The sequence below is a fragment of the Cornus florida genome, unplaced genomic scaffold (assembly GCF_030987335.1).
Source record: "Cornus florida cultivar Cherokee Brave unplaced genomic scaffold, ASM3098733v1 CherokeeBrave_3.0.0_Hap2_Chr01, whole genome shotgun sequence".
Lineage (NCBI taxonomy): Eukaryota > Viridiplantae > Streptophyta > Magnoliopsida > Cornales > Cornaceae > Cornus > Cornus florida.
This window is the reverse complement of record NW_026775571.1, coordinates 116,438,950-116,458,644: the sequence shown is the minus strand read 5'-3', so window position 1 is coordinate 116,458,644 and position 19,695 is coordinate 116,438,950. Positions and strand designations below refer to the sequence as shown.

The window sequence follows — 19,695 nt, the reverse complement described above, 5'->3', positions numbered from 1 at the left end:
TTTTCCTACACAAAATGTCTTAGCAGCATGCACTTTTGATTTAAAATTTACATATGTTTTGCCTGGATGGGAAGGATTAGCAGCTGACTCAAAGATTCTACAAAGCGCGTTAAATAGAGAAGAAAATTTAAACGTGCCTGAAGGTATTTAAATTTAATATTATCACAATTATATTATAAGTATAAGCAAATAAAAACTAATCCACTTTACATGTTTTTAGGTAAATTTTATCTCGGTGACGCTGGATTTGCTCTAAAATATGGATTTATTACTCCTTATCAAGGGACGCGTTACCATTTAAAAAAGTATTCAACACGTGGTCCCGGAAATTCAAAAGAGATATTTAATAACAGACATGATTCTTTACGTAATGCAATTGAAAGGGCATTTGGTGTGTTAAAAAAAAGATTTCCTATTTTGGCGAATGGAACTGAACCACAATACAATTTCGAGACATGGACTAAAATTATATAAGTTTGTTGTATTTTACACAATTTTCTATTAGGAGTAGAGCCAGATGAAAGATTAATGGCAGAAGTTGATGAAGATCTTATGAATTGTGAGGTTGAACATCCACAAGAAATGCCAAGGAATGACGTGAGTGAAGAGGGTAAACAAGGATCAATGCGAAGAGATCTCATAGCGGCAAACATGTGGACTGATTATGTGGCTAATCAATAATTCTAAGGAAATTTGATGTATTTGAAAGTAAATTTTCATTTCTTTTATAATGTGAGACTTCTTCTTATTATTATTGTTATTTAAGAAATTGTTTACTTCTTACCTTGTTTGTTTTATTGATTTTATTATAAGTCTTATTTCAAATTGATAATATATACTTTTTAAATATATATAATTTACTTGCGAATGTTACTTTATAGCTTAAACAATGGATACGAACGATTGTGATGACAAAACAAATACATCGGGATACATTGTGTGGACACAACAAATGGATGAATTTACTTAACGTTTTGCTTGACCAAAAAACACAAAGACAGAAACCTGATAGAAATTTTAACCCTTCAACATATAACGTTGCAATTGAAGCAATGAACTTGCATTTCACTACAAAGGTAAATAAAGATAATATTCAAAATTGATTAAAGACTTTGAAAAGAAAAATGGATATTGCTTTGAAAGTTTTGAAGTGCGGTAGTGGCTTTACTTGGAATGATAGTACTAAAACATTGGAATGATACCTGTATGGGATGCCTTAATTAAGGTATGAAAATATTGAATAAAATATTATCTTTTGTTTTCTTTATATCATAAAGTTAATTTTTTGAATGTTTCCTACTTTGACAGAGTTATCTAGCTGCATGCCAAGTCAGAAATGTCTCACTTCCTTTGTTTAATGTTCTACGTGAAATTTTTGAAAAATATAGAGCTACTGGATCAAGAGCTGAAACTGCAAAAGAGAAAAATCGTCGTTGGGCAACAGAAGGAAGAGACGCGTGCATGGCAATGCGAGAAAAAGACACAAGTATTGACGAAATAGATGAAATGGTTGTTGGAAACGGGGGCATTAAAAACATAAACTTTGGATGAGATTTGAAATAGATTCCATTAATAATTTTTTACGGATCTCTAAACAAGCGCGTTTCTCTCCGTAAGGAGATGAATGTGGTATATTTACTTTCTGAAATCCGTTTCCGGATGAATGAGAAATTAGTTCCAAAGTGTGGTGTTTTGATAAGCCTAAATGGGTATGCAAAATGTGGGAAGTGTTTGTCCCACATGGAAAAAATGTTGAAACAAATTGAAATTTAAATAAGCTGAGTTTATGATTTGGGCTTGGGCTTGGGCCTAATTGTAAAGTCCAGATTATTCCTTTTTTGGAATTTTGGATTGGGACTAATTTTGGGCTGGGCTTATTTAAATGGGTTTCACAAATGAGTGGGTTTTTTTGGTGGTTGGCTTTTTGAATTAAAAAAACTACTTTTTAGTTTTTCTAAAAGGTTACACCCTTTAAATTAAAAAATCATATTTTAGTTTTTCTAAAGGGTTACACCTTTTAAATTAAAAAGCCACTTTTTAGTTTTTTTTTCAAAGGGTTACACCTTTTTCCGAACCATCATAACCCATGGTTGTACCCACTCGAAAAGACACCATGTTAACCATTGCAACCTATTAGAATGGATGTGTCTATTGGTGAACAGACACCATGTGAACCATTGCAACCTTTTGGAATAGATGTGTCTAGTGGTGAACAGACACCATGTGAACCATTGCAACCTATTGCAATGGTTGTGTCCAATAATGAAGAGATACACCCAATCCGAAAAGGTATATCTGTTTCTATAAATACCCTCCTTAAGATCATTTGCAATTCATTCATTTTCATTTTCTTCTATCTCCCTCTCTAGACTGGAACCCAACCCAAGTGGGTTCAAACCATAGGTTAAGTGGTTCGAGCCACTTCGACCCTAATCCAATTTCATCGAGCCATATTAAGATTGGTCCGAACCATTTGGTTCGGATTACACCCAATTCAGCATTTATATAGTATATAAATGCATTTTTGAGTCAGAGAGAGTATTACACGGAGGAGGTTCGCCGTATCCACGAGTTTGTAGTGCTGCTACTGGTGGATGTAGACCGTTGTATCCTGGGAGATAGACGCCACTGAGTCCGTTAGCACCATAGCGGGGCGAATCTGTCTTAAGGACATAGTATCCAATACTAGCCTCGGTCCAGGTTCATTCCTTGCATATTATTATTATTTTGCATATTTAATTAAATATAGAGTTGCATATTTAATTAATGATTTATTAGCATATTGTTAATTATCTCATGACATATTAGTATAAGAGTTGTTATATCTTAAAAGTCACATTAAGCATATATTTTTTTAAACAATTTTAAGACAGATTCATTCCTTGTGTAGATTTTGTTATATGTTTCTATTTGAGATATAAACAAGTAGATATTATACTAATAGTTGAGATATAATAAAATAATGTTATATACATTATTATATGATGATATGTTAAATATTAATGCATTTAATATTATGTGAAATTGAAGCATGTTATATAAGTAGATTATTGAATTATTTATATAATTCAATATTGGTTGAATTATTTTAATTTTGTAATATGATATTATGAAGTATATGACATTTACCTTAAACATGTGCCAACTAGAGGTGGAAAAAGGTACTTCGTTACTTTTATCATTGGTTGCACAAGATACCGTTATGTGTATTTGCCACGAAGCAAAGATGAAACCTTAGAAATGTGACATCATATGAATTATGGAAAGATTGAAAACCTTTCTATAAATTCTTAAAAGTGTGGGGGTGTCTATTTAAGGTTGCAGATCCTACTCCTATGAAAGGTTAGAGTGGACCTAAAATGTGACAACCTTGCAGGTGAGTGTGTCGTGGACGGGTGCAAGAGGTATTAACAGGCTACCACACTAGGCGAGCTATAAGTGCACAGTCCCTACACATAAAACCTTTGATAGGTTATGTTCATAACAGTCTTGCATATCATTTCCTTGTGCATAAATCATACAATGAAAATAAAGATGAGCTTAGAGGTAGTAAAAAGGCTAGAACGTCTAAATCTTTTATTCCTAATTTTCTAGCATGTTTATTGGAGAATAAGCCACAAAACTTTAAGGAAGCAAATTCTTCTCTTGATTATTATTATTTCTTATATTAATTATGTGATATAATTAATCATGTGATATAATATGAAACTATATTGTTATGCAAGTTTAATATTATTTTTATAAATGTTTACTTTCATTTGATACTATAATATTGAACTATGTAGTTGAATTACTTAATGTGTATTGTAATTCAAATTTACAACATAATTTATTTAATATGTGATATTATTGAATTTTGTATGAATGGACTAGTCCAACTATCCCAACTCTTCTGATAGTCAAAGGAAAACGATCTATACTAATGTTTAAGACACGTATAGCTGTAAATGGGCTGAATCAGAGAAAATTTTCCAATACCTCGAAAGAATTTAATGAAAAATGTTATGAATATACTAAGCAAGTACACCAAGACAAGCTAAATCAAGCTAGTTAGCTCTAATATACAATTTAGCTAAAAACTAAAATGTTATTGAGTTGCAAACTAGTTAGCTTAGGTATAAGCTAAAATGATTAATGAGGTACACAGAACCTAAGAGGAAGATGAAAAACTGTCAGTTGGTTCTAGCTCTTAACTTGATAGTAAAAAAAATATATATGAGGGTGATGAGTAGCCATTTTAACCATTAGCTATTTGAGTTATACATCATAGCTGCTCATGTAGAAGGGAATAATACTACTTGTAAAGTAGTAGTTTTTGAAGAATATTCTTCAAAACAAATTACTCTACTACCAAGATAGACCACTTAGATAAGTGTGTACTAAAGGTATGAGCTACTAGAATTGCTAGCTAAACAAACTTAACTTCAAGCTAGCGGTAATAACTGAAAAATGGGTGCTCATCATAACCTAGTAGTGAGATATGAGAATAGTGTGTAATAATATTTGAGAAGTGAGTGCTCACTCTGTGGTGATTGTATCAAAAACTTAAATAATAAGATAATTATTTGCTTAAATGATTGAGTTATGTAATGTATGACATATGAAAGGTTATGACATGTTAATATGACTGACTTAACATGAACCTAAATATGAATAACTCAATTCATAAATACAAGAGATGTAGAAGCAAATATTAATTAGAGCCCATTGTAATTAATATCTCTAGACAGTAACGTCAGTGACATATTATAAGAACAAGTCAGAGATAAAGTAAATACTTATGCACTAGAGATTATTATACATGCTTGTTGAGAAGCGAATATAGAACCTTGGAAAGATAGATGAGGTGAAATATTTAATATATAGTATTTCAAGAGTTGGAAAACCATAAGAAATATATCATATATAAAATTTTAAGATTTTTCCAAAGTTGTGGGGGGATTTTGTCCATAGATGAAATTTGCTATGAGTTACCTCACCAGATAAGAAATACTTATAAATGTAAGGTTCTTAATCCTAAGAGATTTTGGACAGAACCAAATTCATTTATAGTATTATAACAATAGTGCACGTTATTTCCTATGAGGAAAATATTATGGAACAACTAGAAGAGTTCTTTTTCCAGCGGAAGAGTTAAATTATTTGTTTTAGTTGAAGAGTAAAGTGTGCAAGCTTATAAGTCCTTGAGTGGATTAAAGCTGGTACCAAGACAATGACATAAATGTGATGCATAAGTCATTGTATGCCTTGAAAAATTAATGATACACTAATTAGTATATTTGATATGAAAGATTTAACATCTAATAACATAGTATATTCTCAATAGAGTGAGATTGAGATAATACTAGTTATGATAATAAAAGCCTAGCTAACTTTTGTAGATGTAAATGACAAATATAAATACTAACCGAAGTATATCATTGGTTGAGATTGCAAGGCATCTTAATAACTGTGTTTAATTGCACATTTTCAATCCAGGATCGGATCACTAAAAAACAATAAATTGGGTAGTTGAGATATACCCCAAATCCAATATTGCATAGATCGAGGTATCTAACTAAATTGGAGGTGTAACAGTGATGCAATCTGGATATGGGATATTAAAGACTTCAAATCTAATAGTGGATATGTCTTTTATATTAAAGGTGTAGTTCTATGTTCTTAATATAACTCAAAGTTAGAAACTTTGAATAAATCAAATAGGGAAGTCAATAGATTTCACCTAGAGGACAATTCAAAGTAAGTCTACACCTGTGCCACTAAAGAAAATGATATTGCTAACAATAAGCAATTTTAGGGCACAAAGTATACAGTTGCTCTCACCTGGAGAAATCTCTGCAGAGTGTAATATTTCTAAACGCAACCTTGTGGCCACATATAAAATTGAAGGTTGTACTAGAGAGTAATTGTACAGTTCATCGAGGGGAATGGGGTTTAAAGCCGAAAGCTAACGAGTCACCTTAATGGAAACCCAACCTAGTTGACTGGAGATCCCAAGATCTAGGTTCAAAGGGACAACAGAAATTCTGAGTGACTCACCAGAAGCACTAGGAAGATATAAATCTTCTACCCATTTCTATGATGAGACAGTGCTACCTACAGCGATGATCAGGATAAGCTACGCTTTTAATGACTCTTATACCTTGAAAATTCAAGTGGGGTTTGGTAGGATACTCTTAATAAGAAGTCACCTATATGAGTGTGAAGTGGGGCCGCTTCTATAAGAACTATAAAGGCTAAGTTTTCTAGAGCACTCATTGAATACCAGGACTTGTTCAGGGCCAAAATGAACACAACAATGAGAACCAACTTTGTGAGGAAAGCTACTGTGTGTTTGTTATTGTCTTGGTTTACACAAACGGCTGAACAGTTCAAGACATCGCGTTCACTGGTTAGCCAGTAAATCCGATAGCAATACACTAGGGAAGGTTCAAAGCCAAAAGCCACCTATCCTGATGCAGTAACTTTTCGACTATACTCTCTCTAGTGTCTGCATGATCATCTTTTACATTTTACGCAAATTTTCATTCATGTGGGGGATTGTTGGAAACGGGGGCATTAAAAACATAAACTTCGGATGAGATTTGAAATAGATTCCGTTAATAATTTTTTACGGATCTCTAGACAAGCGCGTTTCTCTCCGTAAGGAGATGAATGTGGTATATTTACTTTCTGAAATCCGTTTCCGGATGAATGAGAAATTAGCTCCAAAGTGTGGTGTTTTGATAAGCCTAAATGGGTATGCAAAATGTGGGAAGTGTTTGTCCCACATGGAAAAAATGTTGAAACAAATTGAAATTTAAATAAGCTGAGTTTATGATTTGGGCTTGGACTTGGGCCTAATTGTAAGGTCCAGATTATTTTTTTTTTGGAATTTTGGATTGGGCCTAATTTTGGGCTGGGCTTATTTAAATGGGTTTCACAAATGAGTGGGTTTTTTTGGTGGTTGGCTTTTTGAATTAAAAAAACTACTTTTTAGTTTTTCTAAAAGGTTACACCCTTTAAATTAAAAAATCATATTTTAGTTTTTCTAAAGGGTTACACCTTTTAAATTAAAAAACCACTTTTTAGTTTTTTTTCAAAGGGTTACACCTTTTTCCGAACCATCATAACCCATGGTTGTACCCACTCGAAAAGACACTATGTGAACCATTGCAACCTATTAGAATGGATGTGTCTATTGGTGAACAGACACCATGTGAACCATTGCAACCTTTTGGAATAGATGTGTCTAGTGGTGAACAGACACTATGTGAACCATTGCAACCTATTGCAATGGTTGTGTCCAATAATGAAGAGATACACCCAATCCGAAAAGGTATATTTGTTTCTATAAATACCCTCCTTAAGATCATTTGCAATTCATTCATTTTCATTTTCTTCTATCTCCCTCTCTAGACTGGAACTCAACCCAAGTGGGTTCAAACCATAGGTTAAGTGGTTCGAGCCACTTCGACCCTAATCCAATTTCATCGAGCCATATTAAGATTGGTCCGAACCATTTGGTTCGGATTACACCCAATTCAACATTTATATAGTATATAAATGCATTTTTGAGTCAGAGAGAGTATTACACGGAGGAGGTTCGCCGTATCCACGAGTTTGTAATGCTGCTACTGGTGGATGTAGACCGTTGTATCCTGGGAGATAGACGTCACTGAGTCTGTTAGCACCATAGCGGGGCGAATCTGTCTTAAGGACATAGTATCCAATACTAGCCTCGGTCCAGGTTCATTCCTTGCATATTATTATTATTTTGCATATTTAATTAAATATAGAGTTGCATATTTAATTAATGATTTATTAGCATATTGTTAATTATCTCATGACATATTAGTATAAGGGTTGTTATATCTTAAAAGTCACATTAAGCATATATTTTTTTAAACAATCTTAAGACAGATTCATTCCTTGTGTAGATTTTGTTATATGTTTCTATTTGAGATATAAACAAGTAGATATTATACTAATAGTTAAGATATAATAAAATAATGTTATATACATTATTATATGATAATATGTTAAATATTAATGCATTTAATATTATGTGAAATGGAAGCATGTTATATAAGTAGATTATTGAATTATTTATATAATTCAATATTGGTTGAATTATTTTAATTTTGTAATATGATATTATGAAGTATATGACATTTACCTTAAACATGTGCCAACTAGAGGTGGAAAAAGGTACTTCGTTACTTTTATCATTGGTTGCACAAGATACCGTTATGTGTATTTGCCACGAAACAAAGATGAAACCTTAGAAATGTGACATCATATGAATTATGGAAAGATTGAAAACCTTTCTATAAATTCTTAAAAGTGTGGGGGTGTCTATTTAAGGTTGCAGATCCTACTCCTATGAAAGGTTAGAGTGGACCTAAAATGTGACAACCTTGCAGGTGAGTGTGTCGTGGACGGGTGCAAGAGGTATTAACAGGCTACCACACTAGGCGAGCTATAAGTGCACAGTCCCTACACATAAAACCTTTGATAGGTTATGCTCATAACAGTATTGCATATCATTTCCTTGTGCATAAATCATACAATGAAAATAAAGATGAGCTTAGAGGTAGTAAAAAGGCTAGAACGTCTAAATCTTTTATTCCTGATTTTCTAGCATGTTTATTGGAGAATAAGCCACAAAGCTTTAAGGAAGCAAATTCTTCTCTTGATTATTATTATTTCTTATATTAATTATGTGATATAATTAATCATGTGATATAATATGAAACTATATTGTTATGCAAGTTTAATATTATTTTTCTAAATGTTTACTTTCATTTGATACTATAATATTGAACTATGTAGTTGAATTACTTAATGTGTATTGTAATTCAAATTTACAACATAATTTATTTAATATGTGATATTATTGAATTTTGTATGAATGGACTAGTCCAACTATGTCAACTCTTTTAATAGTCAAAGGAAAACGATCTATACTAGTGTTTAAGACACGTATAGCTGTAAATGGGCTGAATCAGAGAAAATTTTCCAATACCTCGAAAGAATTTAATGGAAAATGTTATGAATACACTAAGCAAGTACACCAAGACAAGCTAAATCAAGCTAGTTAGCTCTAATATACAATTTAGCTAAAAACTAAAATGTTATTGAGTTGCAAACTAGTTAGCTTAGGTATAAGCTAAAATGATTAATGAGGTACACAGAACCTAAGAGGAAGATGAAAAACTGTCAGTTGGCTCTAGCTCTTAACTTGATAGTAAAAAAAGTATATATGAGGGTGATGAGTAGCCATTTTAGCCATAAGCTATTTGAGTTATACATCATAGCAGCTCATGTAGAAGGGAATAATACTACTTGTAAAGTAGTAGTTTTTGAAGAATATTTTTCAAAACAAATTACTCTACTACCAAGATAGACCACTTAGATAAGTGTGTACTAAAGGTATGAGCTACTAGAATTGCTAGCTAAACAAACTTAACTTCAAGCTAGCGGTAATAACTGAAAAATGGGTGCTCATCATAACCTAGTAGTGAGATATGAGAATAGTGTGTAATAATATTTGAGAAGTGAGTGCTCACTCTGTGGTGATTGTATCAAAAACTTAAATAATAAGATAATTATTTGATTAAATGATTGAGTTATGTAATGTATGACATATGAAAGGTTATGACATGTTAATATGACTGACTTAACATGAACCTAAACATAAATAACTCAATTCATAAATACAAGAGATGTAGAAGCAAATATTAATTAGAGCCCATTGTAATTAATATCTCTAGACAGTAACGTCAGTGACATATTATAAGAACAAGTCAGAGATAAAGTAAATACTTATGCACTAGAGATTATTATACATGCTTGTTGAGAAGCGAATATAGAACCTTGGAAAGATAGATGAGATGAAATATTTAATATATAGTATTTCAAGAGTTGGAAAACCATAAGAAATATATCATATATAAAATTTCAAGATTATTCCAAAGTTGTGGGGAGATTTTGTCCATAGATGAAATTTGCTATGAGTTACCTCACCAGATAAGAAATACTTATAAATGTAAGGTTCTTAATCCTAAGAGATTTTGGATAGAACAAAATTCATTTATAGTATTATAACAATAGTGCACGTTATTTCATATGAGGAAAATATTATGGAACAACTAGAAGAGTTCTTTTTCCAGCGGAAGAGTTAAATTATTTGTTCTAGTTGAAGAGTAAAGTGTGCTATCTTATAAGTCCTTGAGTGGATTAAAGCTGGTACCAAGACAATGACATAAATGTGATGCATAAGTCATTGTATGCCTTGAAAAATTAATGATACACTAATTAGTATATTTGATATGAAAGATTTAACATCTAATAACATAGTATATTCTCAATAGAGTGAGATTGAGATAATACTAGTTATGATAACAAAAGCCTAGCTAACTTTTGTAGATGTAAATGACAAATATAAATACTAGCCGAAGTATATCATTGGTTGAGATTGCAAGGCATCTTAATAACTGTATTTAATTGCACATTTTCAATCCAGGATCGGATCACTAAAAAATAATAAATTGGGTAGTTGAGATATACTCTAAATCCAATATTGCATAGATCGAGGTATCCAACTAAATTGGAGGTGTAACAGTGATGCAATCTGGATATGGGATATTAAAGACTTCAAATCCAATAGTGGATATGTCTTTTATATTAAAGGTGTAGTTCTATGTTCTTAATATAACTCAAAGTTAGAAACTTTGAATAAATCAAATAGGGAAATCAATAGATTTCACCTAGAGGACAATTCAAAGTAAGTCTACACCTGTGCCACTAAAGAAAATGATATTGCTAACAATAAGCAATTTTAGGGCACAAAGTATACAGTTGCTCTCACCTGGAGAAATCTCTGCAGAGTGTAATATTTCTAAACGCAACCTTGTGGCCACATATAAAATTGAAGGTTGTACTAGAGAGTAATTGTACAGTTCATCGAGGGGAATGGGGTTTAAAGCCGAAAGCTAACGAGTCACCTTAATGGAAACCCAACCTAGTTGACTGGAGATGCCAAGATCTAGGTTCAAAGGGACAACAGAAATTCTGAGTGACTCACCAGAAGCACTAGGAAGATATAAATCTTCTACCCATTTCTATGATGAGACAGTGCTACCTACAGCGATGATCAGGATAAGCTACGCTTTTAATGACTCTTATACCTTGAAAATTCAAGTGGGGTTTGGTAGGATACTCTTAATAAGAAGTCACCTATATGAGTGTGAAGTGGGGCCGCTTCTATAAGAACTATAAAGGCTAAGTTTTCTAGAGCACTCATTGAATACCAGGACTTGTTCAGGGCCAAAATGAACACAACAATGAGAACCAACTTTGTGAGGAAAGCTACTGTGTGTTTGTTATTGTCTTGGTTTACACAAACGGCTGAACAGTTCAAGACATCACGTTCACTGGTTAGCCAGTAAATCCGATAGCAATACACTAGGGAAGGTTCAAAGCCAAAAGCCACCTATCCTGATGCAGTAACTTTCGACTATACTCTCTCTAGTGTCTGCATGATCATCTTTTGCATTTTACGCAAATTTCCATTCATGTGGGGGATTGTTGGAAACGGGGGCATTAAAAACATAAACTTTGGATGAGATTTGAAATAGATTCCGTTAATAATTTTTTACGGATCTCTAGACAAACGCGTTTCTCTCCGTAAGAAGATGAATGTGGTATATTTACTTTCTGAAATCCGTTTCCGAATGAATGAGAAATTAGCTCCAAAGTGTGGTGTTTTGATAAGCCTAAATGAGAATGCAAAATGTGGGAAGTGTTTGTCCCACATGGAAAAAATGTTGAAACAAATTGAAATTTAAATAAGCTGAGTTTATGATTTGGGCTTGGGCTTGGGCTTGGGCTTGGGCCTAATTGTAAAGTCCAGATTATTCTTTTTTGGAATTTTGGATTGGGCCTAATTTTGGGCTGGACTTATTTAAATGGGTTTCCCAAATGAGTGGGTTTTGTGGGTGGTTGGCTTTTTGAATTAAAAAAACTACTTTTTAGTTTTTCTAAAAGGTTACACCTTTTAAATTAAAAAACCATATTTTAGTTTTTCTAAAGGGTTACACCTTTTAAATTAAAAAACCACTTTTTAGTTTTTTTTTCAAAGGGTTACACCTTTTTCCGAATCATCATAACCCATGGTTGTACCTACTCGAAAAGACACCATGTGAACCATTGCAACCTTTAAAAATGGATGTGTCTATTGGTGAACAGACACCATGTGAACCATTGCAACCTTTTGGAATAGATGTGTCTAGTGGTGAACAGACACTATGTGAACCATTGCAACCTATTGCAATGGTTGTGTCCAATAATGAAGAGATACACCCAATCCGAAAAGGTATATCTGTTTCTATAAATACCCTCCTTTGGATCATTTGCAATTCATTCATTTTCATTTTCTTCTATCTCCCTCTCTAGACTGGAACCTAAACCAAGTGGGTTCAAACCATAGGTTAAGTGGTTCGAGCCACTTCGACCCTAATCCAATTTCATCGAACCATATTAAGATTGGTCCGAACCATTTGGTTCGGATTACACCCAATTCAGCATTTATATAGTATATAAATGCATTTTTGAGTCAGAGAGAGTATTACACGGAGGAGGTTCGCCGTATCCACGAGTTTGTAGTGCTACTACTGGTGGATGTAGACCGTTGTATATTGGGAGATAGACGCCACTGAGTCCATTAGCACCATAGCGAGGCGAATCTATCTTAAGGACATAGTATCCAATACTAGCCTCGGTCCAGGTTCATTCCTTGCATATTATTATTATTTTATTGCTTTATTTTGCATATTTAATTAAATATAGAGTTGCATATTTAATTAATGATTTATTAGCATATTGTTAATTATCTCATGACATATTAGTATAATGGTTGTTCTATCTTAAAAGTCACATTAAGTATTTATTTTTCCAACAATGGTTGCAAGAAATGAGATCAATCTCGAGAATTTAGAAGAAATTGAATGTATAAGTGTTCGACAGTCACGAATTACATTGGCGCCTTTTGCGTCTGCATCTTCCTCGAATGGTAGTAAAAGTAAAAGAAATATTTCAAAATATGATGAGCTGAACCAAAATATTAGTGTCATTACTGACTCACTGACTCAAATTGCAAATGCATTTGACAGATCTAATATTGTGGTTGAGAAAGGTACACATCGATTTTATTCTGGTGCAAAAATATTTTCATAATTAAAGAAGATATACGAAGTTGATAATACCTTCCTTTTTTCTGCTTATGACTTTCTTATTTCGAATCCCTTTGTAGCTGAAGGATTTTTTGGGTGCCCGGATAAGTTGCGTAAAATTTAACTGTCTTGAAAAATGGCTGCACGTTTCCGTAGGCTTAGTTTACTTTTTAAGTATGCTGGTGATAGTTGTTGAATAAATTAGGTGTTTTTTTATATATATAAAAATAATAAATAATAATAATAATTTTTTTTAATAAATTTCATGTTTCAGAGTTTCATCATATAATCATTCATGTTATTTGTCTTCTTGATGTAAGGTGGATTATATTTAACCATAAAATAAATATTTCATTTATTATTTAAATAAGAGTAAAAATAATATTATATTATTTTTATTCAAAATTCCATTTTAAATCCAATTGTTCCAAACATGTAAATAGAATTTCATTTTAATTCCAATCAGGCAAGTGGTTTTCTCCAAGCGCCGAAATGGGCTGCTAAAGAAAGTATTTGAGCTTTCAGTTCTATTCTTCTCTGCGACGCCGCTCTCATCATCTTCTCTCCTAGAGTAAAGCTCTATAAATTTGCCAGTACAAGGTATATGCACATATATATGTGTGAGATTCTATATCTCTATAGTTCCTGAAATAGCTTAATTTGGAATTGTGTGTGTGTATATATATATATATGTTGATAAGTGATTTGGAATTGAATTTTTATTCTTGTTTTTAATTTTTATATCATTCAAATATATATTTGTGTGTACATTGGCGTTATATATTATTTTTATATTTTACACCGTAGCTAGGGTTTATAAGAACACCCTCTCTAGGTTATGCATCAGATCTCACTTCTTACTTTGTTGAACCAAATTTATGTTGACCTAGATACATAAAAACCCTAAAGAGAAGCCCAAAAATGGTAGCAATTCCGTTGGAAGTAATCGCCGACATACTATCAAGATTACCGGTGAAACCCCTTCTGCAGTTCAGATGCGTATCGAAATCATGGTGTGCTCTGATCGACAGCCCACATTTCATCAAATCGCATCTAAATCGATCCATCGAAACCAACACCAATCGCAGGCTCATTTTCAGTGATTTCGACCTCTTCTCCATAGACTTGGACTCTCCCGATGATGATTGGCTAGCTCTTGACCACCCGTTGAAGAATGAGGAAGCCACAATAGTGATCGGAAGTTGTGATGGCTTGCTCTGTTTGTGTGAATCGTGGAAAGACATTACCCTCTGGAATCCTTCCACCAGAAAACACCACAAGTTACCGGTCACACCGATTGAGTTCTCACGCAAAGGTTGGAGGAGTGACGATAGCAGATACGGGTTTGGGTATGACAGTGTCAGTGATGACTACAAGGTGGTGAAAATAACATTGTATCACTTTGAAGACGATGTTGATTCATTTGACTCTGAAGTGGAGGTGTATAGTCTGAAGTCGAATAGGTGGCGAAGAATTCAAGCTTTCCCTTATTATCTTCTGTACAGGGGGAGGAATGCTATATTCACTAATGGAGCTTTGCACTGGGTTGGGTGTGAGTCAGATAGCACCAAATTGATTGCTGCTTTAGATCTTGGGGTTGAGGAATATCGGTTGGTGGCACAGCCTGATTATTCTGATAAGGAGTTTAAAATGAATGTGGCAGTTCTAGGAGGATGGCTTTGTGTACTTTGCCACTATCACAGCTTTTGCGATTTGTGGGTGATGAAGGAGTATGGAGTTAAGGAATCTTGGACTAGATTATTTTCTGTTTCAATGCCGAAGATCAGCTTTAGTCCGTTCGATATTGTGAGGCCTTTGGCTTTTTCCAGGAGTGGTGGGGAAGTAATACTGCTACAGGGTGGTGAAAGGTTTGTTTGGTATGATTTAAAAATGAAAACAATCACAAAAGAAATTAAGGTCTACCAGGCGGAGATCGATGGACTTTTTGTTTGTTTTGGTAGTCTTGTTCCGCTTCGGTGATGATGGTGGAAGTGATTAGAAGCAGCAAGCTTGAAGGTTAAAAGGTATGGACTATTGCTTATGGAATTTCTGGTACTTCATGTCCTGTGTGGCCCTCGGAATGTTGGGGAAATTGTTAAGTATTTTCTGTTAGGATATTTTAATGAAATCTTTTACATATACAAACACCAATCACACAAGGAGAGAGTGAGAGTGTCCCATCCTTGTATTGGTGGACTTGTTTATAATTATATGTGATAATACTATATCATCGTGATGTTGTTAGAATGAAAATTTGATAGAAATGATAATGGTTGTGAAAAGGGTCATTCTATCCTAAGCTGTCTACATGGTATATTGATTTTTATATATTAATGGAATATATAATTAAGACGTACATAAATTCCTAAAGTGATTTTGTTTAATTTTGTTTGCTCTTGCATTGATGTGCTTACATCACTTAAATTCCATTCGCTAGTAACTTGCAAAAGTGTATTTCAATATTAACTAAGGAGCATCAATGGCCAAACATCACGATAATGAGTAATACCAATTCATCATAAACAGTTGCAATCAAGCCCTACATTCATAGCACAGTGAATAAAGAAGCTTGTTTAAGACTCGTAACTCTTCTCTTTTTTTCTTTTTTTCTTTTTTTTTTTGTATTCTAGAGTTTTGGTCTCTAGGCTTCAATAAGACATTGCAGTGGGTCTCAAATCTAACATTGATTGAATCTTTGAACAAATTTGGCTTCGGTTAGCAAAATAGTGACTCCATAGTAGATCCACTCTCTATCAGTTCTACTTCTTCAGGTTACTCTTTCTCCCTCTGTATATGTGATATATATACATATAAATGACCCTGATGCATATGTATGTATGTATACACATATAGTTCATATGAACACAAAACATATATATATAATAATAATATTTCAACTGAAATAATACCTTAAGTCTGAATGTTGTATAATCATTTAAGCACTCTAGCTGTGCCTACTGCATATTTTTTATCCGACAGAGTTATTGTCTTGTTTACTGATGTGGTTGAAAGATTTTGGTAGACTTGGTTTGGTGGAAAATTCTACTTTAGATATGGGTTGAAAACTTTCTTATACATGTAAATAGATTTTTTTTTTTTTTTTTTTTTTAAAAAAAAAAAAATCTATAAGTGAAGTACTTTAATATTTGAAGGTTTTTTTTATTGGCATTTGGTTGTCTGATATAATGGTCTTTGAACCCATTTTTATCCATAATTAAGTATGTGAAGTTCAATTTGCTTCCGCAATTCTGGGAACAACATTATAATGACTTCTTCTAAAACTTCTATTTGCTGCTATCAAATTTGTTCAACTATCTATAGACTTTAGTTAGTTAAAATGAAAGTGCCCTTCTTGAATTTGAAGACGTTATTGATTGTGTTAATTGTTAAATAGGATTAACAATGCTTTAATTGTTGGGTTCTGTAAGAAAATGTGAGTTTTATGTGATATAACATGGTAGCCATAGTTTTTGGTTGATTGGTGTATTTGTCATTTTGGTTTGCAAGGGTTCTAGCTTTTAGTGGAATTTTGAAGAATACTTGTAGAGATGCACATGCAAAATAGGGTCAAACATCTAGAAGAGAGAGATGAAATAAGTGGGGAGGCTAGAAAGGGTGCTCTTAATCAGAGTAACCCGACCCCCCTTTGAGAGGTACTGCTTTTTCCAACCCGTCAACCTCCTCTCGAATCTATCCACAACCGGATCCCAGCTCCCCACACATCTCGAAGGGGCTCCCAAAGGCAACCCTAAATAAGAAATGGGAAAAGAGCCAGTGCGACATCCAAGAATCTGAGTAAACATCTCGATCTCAGGGACATCCCCAACAGGCACAAGAACGCTCTTACCAACATTCACCTTAAGACCAGAGACAACTTGGAACCAAATCAAGACGCATCTCAAATATCTCAACTGGGACGCATCAACATCACAAAGCTGTTGGTCTTTTGTGGTTTGGCCGATCTCTACTATAACAGAACCACCTTGACCCTCTTTTCCTTTTCGTCTCACGCATGCACATTATAAAACAGTCTTTCAGCTCTTTGTTTGAATTAGCATAAAAGGCCTAATTTTCTACAAGTAGTTCAGAGTGTAAGGATTTGCCTCCATAGATTTTAAGTAACTTTTGAAATCTAATAAGATCAATTTATCTGTTTGGTTGCTGTGAAAAAGAAAATAGAAAAGAGTCGGTGTTGGCTCCTTGTAGTCCTGTTACTTTGTAGTCCCTGAAATGAATTTCTAATGAGCAGCAGGATGGAAGCACTCTCTAGTGAGTATCATGGAGATCCCTGAATTACTTGAGATCGACAAATGAGTCCTCTAGTAACGATCCTCCTGTTCTTTTTCTTCTGTTGTGGTGGGTTTTTTATGTGGCTTATAACCCAAATTTGTAATTATGTTTTGTCTTAACCGGGGATGTAATTACATTTTTGTCTTAACTGGGAAGCCCCGAAGTGATTGGATAAAAATATCGGGAATATAATCCATAACTAATGCGATAAGGAGTAAGAACTGAGAATTGTTTATATACTGCATTGGAGATGTAATAAAAGGCTGACTGCCAGAGCTAGTTCACAAGAGTCTTTTGTGTGATTGGGCTACCGTAGACAAAGGGTTGCTTAGCCTTTCGCTGCAAAAGTTCCCGATGAATTCTTCAAGTTGAAATCTTTCTCATCCTTCCTTTTTTTTTTTCCCTAGTTCTTTCTCATCCTTTCTTAGGTTTTTGATGTGGTTGATGACTCAATTGTAATTGGAAATTCCTTTTTATATTAACTAGGTTTTGAAACTGATCTTTCTCCTCATTCTTCTTCTGACTTATTTTATTTTGTCCCAATATTCGAGCAAATCTTTTTTTATTTGTATTTGAGTTTTCTTCAAAAAAATTAAGGAAAACATGGGAAACGGCCCTTTGCACCTGACTTCTTTGGACCACATTTCGCTAGTGTGAGATCAGTTGAAAAATCCACCAATTTCTACAAGAATGTTATTGGGTTTGTTCCAGTAAGGATGCCTAGCTCATTCGATTTCCATGGAGCATGGTAAATTTATACAACGGTTTCAAAGAACTCACTTGTTATTCGAACATGCATCAAAGAAAACCCACTCAGAATAAGGATTGAAAATGCAAAATCGAAAATTTTATCTAATTTTATTTTCTAAGGAAAATTCTTTTATGTTGTTTTTCTTGCTAACATTGTGTATTTTTCTTCTTTTTATGTACAGGCTATTTAGCTATGGAAGTTGAATACATCTATTGCAATCAGGGGATCCAGAAAACATGCCAAAGAAAAGTGAAATCAATCCCAAGGAGAATAATATATCTTGAATATCCCAAAGTTGTTGTGGTTGAGTTTTGTCTAAAATGGGAAGCCCTGAAGTGATTGGATGAAGAGACAGTTTTTTTTTTTCGAATGTTGATGAAAAGAGACAAGTTCTTCAAGCTGAAATCTCCCATATCCTTTCTCGGGTTTTTGGTGTGGTTGTGACATTGAACTTTGAGTATGGCCTCATTATTTTGAGTACAGAAAACTAAATACTATGCTTTGAAACTGTGAACTTGAACTTTGTATTTGAGTCTAGCTGCATTATTTTTGCTTCTATTACTAAAGGTTTTTATTATTGGTTGGTAAATAAAAAAAGGTTGTACTGTCACTCTTATGTCTTGTAAATTTTGTATTTCTTTTATGTGTGAATTTTGATCAATTTATCACACTAGCGTAATTGTTTTGAGAAGTTTATATGGCATTTGATGTGGTGGAACAAAAAATGGGTTGGTGCAGGGAATCAATAAAATTTGATTTTTATTTTGATATGATAGTTCTTTCTCTTTAGTTAACAATTTGCATTTGATAATCATGTGACCACGGAAGTTCTTTTACTTTTCATAGGTAGTTTTTTGCGGGCTAGGCTGTCCATGCAACAAATATCCAAGTTTTCTTTTCCTGAACTCCATACTCCTTCGTACCCACAAATTTTATTTAATTTTATCACTTTTGTGTTCTAGCTCTCAAATTGGCTTTCACAAGTGTTAGAAATTTGCTTTTGCAAGTGTTAGAAATTCTTCCAATGCAATACAACACATTTAAAATGTACATAGTTTAATAACACCAACATTATACATGCCTTTAAATGCTCTATTTTTGTAATTTGGATTTTTTTTAAATACCCAAAAAAAAAAACTAAAGGGATGTGACAATAATGGCCTTTTTTTTTTTTTAAGCACTTTTACACCTTCTCAAAATTTGCCTCGAGAAAATGCTTTGCATGATGGTTGAACATCAGTATGCTATTAGGAATAATAAATATAATTATTAATTGCTTACCCAAAAGAAATATATAAAAAATTAATTTTGCTATTTTAAAAAATAATAATTTGAGTGAGAGGTAAGAGAAATATATTATTAATTCCTTCCATTTAAGGGATTTGCTTGGGTTTACATTGGTCTTGCTATAGTCCTAGTTTTTTTTTTATAGCAGCCCAA

The 19,695-nt window shown here is 33.3% G+C and overlaps 1 protein-coding gene across 1 annotated transcript; it reads left to right on the top strand.

Annotated features, from left to right (window-relative positions):
* The first annotated feature begins 13,660 nt into the window (after positions 1–13,660).
* On the top strand, positions 13,661–18,865 carry LOC132316288 (F-box protein CPR1-like). The gene is made up of 3 exons (XM_059814796.1): positions 13,661–13,814; positions 14,105–15,238; positions 18,437–18,865. The coding sequence occupies exon 2, from the start codon at positions 14,136–14,138 to the stop codon at positions 15,192–15,194; it is 1,059 nt and encodes a 352-aa protein (XP_059670779.1). The 5' UTR covers positions 13,661–13,814; positions 14,105–14,135; the 3' UTR covers positions 15,195–15,238; positions 18,437–18,865.
* The last annotated feature ends 830 nt before the right edge of the window (positions 18,866–19,695 follow it).